The sequence below is a fragment of the Pinus tabuliformis genome, chromosome 1_1, assembly GCF_031772625.1.
Source record: "Pinus tabuliformis cultivar Carrire ecotype Pingquan chromosome 1_1, CPIR1, whole genome shotgun sequence".
NCBI lineage: Eukaryota > Viridiplantae > Streptophyta > Pinopsida > Pinales > Pinaceae > Pinus > Pinus tabuliformis.
The window spans coordinates 112188858-112197683 of NC_142297.1; the positions used below are offsets into that span (position 1 = coordinate 112188858).

Here is an 8826-nt window from a genome sequence, read left to right on the forward strand (position 1 = left end):
TTTTTCATAATAGAAGCATACTCATCATTCATAGCATTAATCCATGGTTCATGTTGTTTAGCCTGCTCATAATCAATTGGTTCTTCAACATTCATTATATTAGTCATTAAGGCATAGTCTCTATACCTTTCAGGAAGCCGAGTCTGTCGGGACGACCTTCTTGGTGTGGGTGTTCCATCCATGATTCGTTGGCTTTGAGGTGTATCACCTCCTTGTGATGACTCAGTGCTGCTAGATGTGCTCGTACTGCTGCTATCATCCTGATCCTGTACCTGTACCTGTTCCTGTTCATGCTTAACCAAAGTATCAAGCTTAATATGTGCATCATTAGAAATATGCCATGTATCATTCTTTGTATTACTTTTATCAGTCTGCTCATGAAACAATACATCACGACTTGCAAATAGTTTATGGGAACTTGGATCAAACAATTTATAGGCTTTCTGATCCGTACAATATCCAATGAAAATACACTTGATGGACTTGGCATCAAGTTTTCTTCTGTTAGCTTCAGGAATATGAGCAAAAGAAGTACATCCAAAGACTTTGAAATGACTCACATCAGGTTTATAACCATAAAGAACCTCAAAAGGAGTTTGAAAAACTAATTTCTTAGTGGGACATCGATTCTTCAGATAAACAGCAGTGTTAATGGCTTCTGCCCAGAAACCATTAGAGATGTTCTTACCTTGCAGCATACTACGAGCAGATTCCACCAAGGTTCTATTCCATCGCTCAGCAACACCATTTTGCTGAGGGGTATGTGGCACTGTGAACTGTTGTTGAATTCCATTAGATTTACAATAGGTGTTAAATGCTTTTGATTTATATTCACCCCCTTGATCAGATCTGAGTATTTTGATGCACTTTCCTGTTTGTTTTTCAACCATATTTCGAAACTCTTTAAAATACTCAAATATGTCACTTTTCCTTCTAACGAAATAGACCCAGGTATATCTAGATCTATCATCAATAAAAATAACAAAGTATGTAGCACCACCAAGAGACCTAGTTTGCATAGGTCCGCATACATCAGTGTGAATTAATTCAAGTATATCATACTTTCGTTTCTCAGTATGAACAGGAAACTCTTCTCTATGCTGCTTACCAAGTGCACAAGCTTCACATGGTAAATGTTCACACTTCATAACAGGAAGACCTTCAACCATTGATTTCCTTTGTAACAACGATAAATCATTGTAATTGAGGTGCCCATACCTGTGATGCCATAATTCTGCTGTCGTTGTCTCTTGTGATGTCAATGCAACATGGCGCTTGACTGTCACATCCAATCTGTATAATCCTCCAACCCTGGTACCTGTAGAAACAACCTTGTAGTGGTCCTGAACATCTTTCACTATGCACCCCAATTTACCAAATTCTAATTTTAAATGATTATCAGTGATAGCGGAAACAGATAGCAAATTCTTTTTAAGAGCAGGTACATACATCACATTATGAATCTGTCGCATTTGTCCATTAGGTAAGTACACATTTATTATACCATAGCCTTGAACTTTAAGTGACCTATCATCTCCTAGGTAAATATGTGTACCATCAGATTTCTCATAATATTTATCATACCATTCTTTATTACAAGTCATGTGTGCCGATGCACCAGAATCTATAAACCAAGTATTCTCATCATCAGTTTCAGCAGACAATGCAGCATCAGAAAGAAATAACTTAAGATTTTTAAATCCATCATTCACTGAGGTGTCTCTGTTTATGTAATTGCCATTATGCCTGCTATGTCTTTGATTTGATTAATTATTCTTTCTCCTATAGCAATCTTTTGCCACATGTCCAGGTTTTCCACAATAATGACATACAATGTTCCTTTTAACATAAGAATCAGGAGGTGCCATACCTTTCTGCTTTGCTTGAAAACGGCCTCTGTTTCTGTCCCATGGTCTCCCTCGGAATGGTTTTTGGCCTCTTGCAGTCAAAGCCAAATCAGAACCATTTGACTCCAGTTCAAAAGTTTTCATGCGCTCTTCTTCTTGAAGAAGAATTCCAGCCAATTCTTCAAATGTAGGAGGTGTCGGTCTAGCTGAGAGAGCTGAAATAAAGACTTTATAGTCGGGGACTAACCCCTTTAACACAACAGTTACCAAATCTGTATTAGAAACCTTTTCACCAATATCACCAAGCTTATCACTGAAATCTTTAATTCGGGACAGAAAGTTACTAATACTTTCATTGGCATCCATTTTGATAGATAACAGCTTTGTTTTTAAAAATAAAATACGGTTTGCATTAGTAGTCTCATACAAACCTTTGAGAGTGTCCCATGTCGCCTTCGATGTTTCACAGTCCCGAATGTGAGGAATAATATTGTCCTTCACTGACATGCGTAGCAGCACCCGTGCTTTCATTTCACGCTTCTCCCAATCTTGAGTATTAGTAGGAGGTTGAGGCTTGGTCTCGTCACCTTTGACAATCGCCCAGAGATTGTATGCCTCCAATACCGTTGTGATCTTAAATTTCCAATTGACATAATTTTCGCCATCAAGTCTTGAAGACTCATTTAAATATGAATCTGCAAGGGGATTAGCCATCTCTCCACCAATGACCAAATTCAAACAAAAATCGCAAGCTTCTTAAAGTTGAAAACTGGTTAATAAAAAAAAAACTCTGCAAATTATGAGAATATCGCAGGCCTCACTGCCTGAGAAATTTAATAAATACAACTCTGCAAATACACTTCAATTGGCTGAGCAGAAAACTCTGCGTATACACGTCAAAGAAAACTCTGCGTATACACTTCAATTGGCTGAGCAGAAAACTCTATAATGCCCAAAACAGGGGTAGAACAAAACAGTTACCAAATTAAAACAGTTACCACGTTTGCTGCTGACGGGGACTGCGTTCTCTCGGCCACAACAGAGTCTAAATACGGGGACTGCGTTCTCTCAAGGACACGCAGATGCTATGCACGCCTCCTCCGACATATACAAAAACAATGCCACGGCGGTCTCACAAACTACAGCAGCAGCAGCGTTGGCGACCTCGAATGCCGCGTCGGCAACTTAATCCGCAGCTTCAGGGGGCTCGAAGGGGTTGTCGCCACAGTTCACAACAGAGGAAATCGACTCAGTCCTCACGCGACAATCCTTGTCCTCACGCGGCAATCGTCTGCACACTGCCCACTGCACCGGCCCTCAGGCACGTCTCCAAACTTCAAACCTCTTCAAACCTTCAAACACTGTCAAACAGTATACTGACTGCAACTGCAACTGCAAAGTTGCAAACCCAAAGTCGCAAACTGAAGACGCACAAACAAATGCTCCAGTTTGGCTCTGATACCAAATTAAACAGAAAACCAGACGTGAGACAAAGAGAACACAAAACTTCATTAACTTATTTGCTCAGTTACATCACTTATATAGGAAATATCTGCAACCAATTCCTAACCACACAAACTAATTCTGATCAACTGCTCATAACTAATTTTGTTCAACTGCTTCATAACTAAATCTATTTCTCATTATTTTCACACCCATATCTTGAAGGTGGTCATGCATTTGAATACCATTTTCACTGTCCACTCTCACAAGATATCTGCTTTGTAACTTGTGAAAACCCAACCAACATTTCCAGCCTGTTCCATCCCATATTCTCATTGCAGTATCCCTGTTATACCTTACGAAAAAACATGCAATATCTAAGAACATTTTCCTTTCCTCTTCTGCCAGTGCATCATAACTGATTTTCAGTTTTTGCTTTATTTCATCAGGAACTATATGAATCTTATCCAATTGCTCTCTCCAGTAAAGGTTGTCACCATTTCCACGCAGAAGTGCACCAATCACTACCAAGGATAAGGGCAATCCATCACAGACTTTTAAAAACTCATCCACAAGAGATTCAAAATCCTGCGCGTGGACGATCTTGGTTGAAAGAATGCCAGCAAAACAGTTCTTTCGAATGTTTTGGATTATGATGAGGGAGCATCAAGACCATTCTGAATTGTAAATATGGGGTAAAAAGGGGTGTGATAAATTTTAATATTTTGGTATTTTAAATAAAGTAGGAAGTGAAGATTATGTAAATATTTTTCTTCTAAATAAAAAGGTACGAGGGAAATAGTTTACGAACAGAATTTGGGATAGAATTTCTATATTTTCAGTTAAAATTAGAATGAGAAGGAGGATAAAGCTTCACGCTTTAAATCCTTATGTAAAAAAAAGAAAAAGTCTGCTTTTGTAAAAGATAAGGATCAAAAAATGCCTATCTTTGATTATAAAACAAAAGGCAGAAAATCTCTCAAGAAAAGAAGGAAAGAGCGCGCCTGAGCCTACTTTAAGGCAAGAAACCATGCGCTCTGCGTGAATTTTTATTCATGCCTCTGTATATATATATTCATAAGATTATGGAATAAAGTGTGTGGGCGAGATGCCAGAAGTATCACTGTGAAATTTATCTCTGGCAATTCTAGTTCAATGGTTGTTAAAAATCTGCGTATGTAGTTTATTATTCTTTTCGTTGAGAGGTGGAAGCGTTCACTGTTTCCACGTTAAACATGGGAGTAGTTTCTTCTCCAATTAATACACAGTTTAAATTGATTCCATGTTATAATGTGTTTAGACTTTATAAGTGCCGTGCGCCCTTCAGTGTGTAATCCAATTTCATGCAATTAAGGCCTTCAGTGTGCTCCAGCGCAGGCGAACTTTGGAGTTATGAATCCAGCGGATCCAACCCATATTGTCGCAGAATAATTGCATTAGAACCGGCGTTAGCAGGCGTGAATGACCTTTTGTTTCTCTGATTATTATTCGACTGTGGGTATTAGAACCAGCGTTCTAATTTCATCTCATTACAACCAGATCCAATTCCTCTGTTTTGCGCAGAATAATGTTTCAACATTATAGTGGCGTCGAGGAGACCTCAGGAGCGGCGTTGTGTGTTCAGAATACCTGCAGTTCGAATGGAGACATATTGTGACAGAGGACGAGTTCTGAAATTGGAAGCGAACTATTATAAACCGTGACATATATATTACTGAGTCCGTCGTTTCGAAGCCAGGGAGGTGTTGGTTGAATCTATCGCAGGATTGCGGAACTAACGCTGCTTATAGATATATCGGGTCCGGAGGAAAGATTACCATTGCGTGAGGGATCACCGAATTTTATATGTATCGAACCTGGATGGAGGGAGCAGAGAATACAGGTCCAGCTATGTAACTGACGCTGATATCAAGAGGAAGGGAGAATATGTTGTGGCGCATATAATATGAATGTACATATATATTGTGTGCCCAATTGCATGTTTCTTTTAAGAATTCATGAAGCGCACCGTGTATCCAACAAACGCATTATGTGTTAACCAAGCAGGGTTTTATAAGTCCTGAGATTACAGCGATTTGAAATAAGCTTCCGCAAATTCAAGTGTACGCTCTGGCGTGCGTTGAAGTGCATGTTTTATATGCATAGTGATCAGAGGATCCTGGTAGAAGTGGCCTGGGAACGGCCTGGGTTACATCAGATTAAGACCAGTTAGGGGATATATTAGTGAGTCTTCCACCACTGAGCTTGTGAGGACATTTCTGTCCCGAGCTGTAATCAATATTAAACTATCAGAGTGGAAAACCGTGCCAATGGGCAAAAGTGCATTAACTTGGGAGACTTTATCTACATCGTCTAAAACTACCAAGGCCTTGTCAGTTGAGAGATGTTTTTTAAGTTCAGTTTTCCCTGCATCTATATTGTCTATTTTGAGATCTGATCCAGTCAAGCTTTGAAGAAGTTCTTTCTGCAATGATAGCAACGAAGATGATGTCCTAATATCACGTAAAAAACAATTTCTTCTGTACTGTGATCTCTTTCCATTGAAAAATTCCTTCACCAAGGTTGTCTTTCCTACGCCCCCTAAACCAGCAATTCCCACTACCTTATCTTTTGCACTATGTTGTTGTTGAGAGAAAATTTCACTTACAAAGTCTCTAATTTTGTCATCCAAACCAGTTAGATAAAATTACAAACACTCAATAATATATTCTATTATATTAAATGAGGAAATTACACACATATTTATACAATCAATAGTCTCAAGATAGGAATGCTATCTTAGACACCAGTTAGATAAAATTACAGACACTCAATAATATATTCTATTATATTAAATGAGGAAATTACACACATATTTATACAATCAATAGTCTCAAGATAGGAATGCTATCTTAAACGTACAGTGGTGTGGTTGAGAGATTCTCTCAACCACACACTAGGAGAAACTATATTTAGCGAATTCCTATTATGTAGGAACAAACTCCTCAAATAAAAAATTACAACCATAGACAAGTAAGAATTAATTATTTCTAACTAATTGGATAGTCAGCTACATCCAATCTTTTTAGTTGGAACTTTTTCAAGGTGCATTCAACCACCTTATCTAGCAACTCGCTCTCGCTCCTGGACAGTCACAAGAAAATAAAGATATCCTTAATGAGAGACTTCTATACATATCTGCAACTTGACAAAAAAATCAATGAAAAATGGAAAGGTAGAGTACTCACTCATGACACGTCTTGAGCTCGAAACCACTTATATCTGCAGACCGACAAAGAGCATCTTTCCATTTTTTAATTGTGCCGGCGTCGCGACGCGGATTCCTTGCAAAATCACGGAAAGCTGTACCATAAATTCCATCATTGCCCTGCGCTTTCCGAAGGTCAGAGGGCTCGACTTTGTAAAAAACCGGAATAACCTTAGCGCCCCTCTCCAACGTGTCTAACATGCTCAGGAGCTCATTGAGACACCATTTTGACTCGGCATATCCCGGAGAAAATATAGCCACTTGGACAGACGCGGTTGCTATAGCGTTTTCTATTTGGGAGACTATAGTGTCTCCCGCTTCCAACTCCGGCCGATCGAGAAAAACCCTCAATCCCTCTGAATCAAGGCGCTCGTACAGATCTTTGGCAAAGGTTTCCTTGACATCAGTGCCACGATGGTTTATAAACACATCGTAGCACTGAATGTTGTTGGGATTAGCAGCGGCAGAGGTGGATTCAGCCATTGCAGATTAGAAATTAGAAAAGAAAATGGGCTGATGGAAAGGATAGTCGATGCTATTGGAAGAGATGAGTACAGAGGTCCGGAGAAATTGTGCAGTGGATTGAATGAACAAACGAATGTCGATTCTATTGGAAGAGATGAGCACAGAGGTCCGGAGAAATTGTGCAGCGGATTGAATGAACGAACGAATGTCGATTCTATTGGAAGAGATGAGTACAGAGGTCCGGAGAAATTGTGCAGCGGATTGAATGAACAAACGAATGTCGATTCTATTGGAAGAGATGAGTACAGAGGTCCGGAGAAATTGTGCGGTGGATTGCTGATGGGTTTGACGGTGTGCATATATATATATATAAACCCTTCTCCCCATGTTTATGACTGCTTGATTACATAGGTAGTGCCTCTCCAGTCAGTCAGGTTCCAAGCCGTGGTGACCAAGGTTACAACTGGGTCGTTATACATTCTATTGTAAGCCCAGCTGTGTAAGTTAAAACCATTCAAAAAATTAGGAGACTACAATGGTAGCTTTCACCTTGCACATCGATACAATGAATGTAGAAGCAATTCTGTCGGATCGAAGGCAAATAAGTGGGCCACTCACCGACAAGACGTTCGGACAGATACATACAATCTCCCAATAGTATTGATTGGGTACAACTCTGAAGGTCCTGGTTCATTTTTATATTCCCCTTCAGAAATGTTTTACTGACCCACATTCTAGATTTCCAAAATATATCAACCACATCCCGATCCAAGGGAAACCTTTGTGCGTAAATGTATTCACTTTTGATTTTAAGATACTTCTTAACCAGTGGAAAAACCACGAATTTCCTTATATGATTTAAAATATTAAACTAACCATTATTTTATGGTTAATTAGTGTTAAAAATGTAGTTTGGAATATTTAATACAAATATAAGACAATGTGCATGATGAATGTTCCCATTCTGAAAATGGAGTTGGAATCTTTCTCGTCATATTTCATTAATGGTCCCCATTTAAAATAGATTTTAGTGACATTTTTACAAGTGGTCTACCAAAGAGTTTGACAGTGTTATTTTTCATCAATTTATTAATTTAAAATTAAATATAAATAACTTATAAAAACAATTTTTTTATTATCAGTTTTATAAATTTAAAAGATAATTTCTTCGACGAGTTGTAAAATAAATGATTTTAACTATTCATAAAAGATTATAAACATATTAATAAATTATAAGCTAAATGATATACCAAAAGCCACAAATTTATTACATGTTATATACCATGTTACTGTAGATATAATAAATATAAATTATTTAGATAATAATTATATACTAAAATATATATATATATATATATATATATTAGATTGGTTTAAAATAAAAATGTTATTTTGAATATAATTAATTAGTTGAACAAATATTTTAACCAAACATTAAACTAGGAGCTATTTTTTTTGGATTAAATACCTCAAATCTAATTAATGAACAATCAACAAACTTACATACTAATACTAATGAACAACCATTCAATACTCATAAGACAAGTAGGAGTTATATCTCTAACAATACCAATCTTAACATCTACCATATACATCATTTTAAGCTTATTTTTTTTCTAACATCTGATCATACAATTTTTATACAAATTTAGATTTTTGGTTATTTAAAACCTATTAGAATATGGTTTAATTTAAATATTATATATTTTAAGTTTTTCTTTTTATTATTATTCCAACAAATCTCTACCAAATTTGAAAATATCAAATATATTAGCTAATTACTTTTTGTTAAACATATAATAAATAATGTTCACTATAAACAAA

At 37.2% G+C, this 8826-nt stretch overlaps 1 protein-coding gene across 2 annotated transcripts; it reads right to left on the reverse strand.

Moving 5' to 3' along the window:
• Positions 1–6144: 6144 nt before the first annotated feature.
• On the reverse strand, positions 6145–7619 carry LOC149211896 (toll/interleukin-1 receptor-like protein). Of its 2 annotated transcripts, none has more exons than XM_089390494.1 (2): positions 6518–7619; positions 6145–6410 (listed from the first exon to the last, which is right to left on the reverse strand). In XM_089390494.1, the coding sequence occupies exons 1-2, from the start codon at positions 7018–7020 to the stop codon at positions 6320–6322; spliced, it is 594 nt and encodes a 197-aa protein (XP_089246620.1). In that variant the 5' UTR covers positions 7021–7619; the 3' UTR covers positions 6145–6319. The 2 variants fall into 2 exon arrangements, with proteins under 2 accessions (XP_089246620.1, XP_089246619.1); XM_089390493.1 differs by having other exon boundaries at positions 6145–6413; positions 6518–7618.
• Positions 7620–8826: the final 1207 nt, after the last annotated feature.

What these genes read in the sequence shown, in the direction of transcription:
- LOC149211896 (XM_089390493.1), bottom strand. Translation starts at nt 7,020, where the DNA reads ATGGCTGAATCCACCTCTGCCGCTGCTAATCCCAACAACATTCAGTGC. An exon ending in GAGCTCAAGACGTGTCATGA is followed by an intron (nt 6,414 to 6,517) that starts GTGAGTACTCTA and finishes GTGACTGTCCAG; the next exon opens with GAGCGAGAGCGAGTTGCTAG.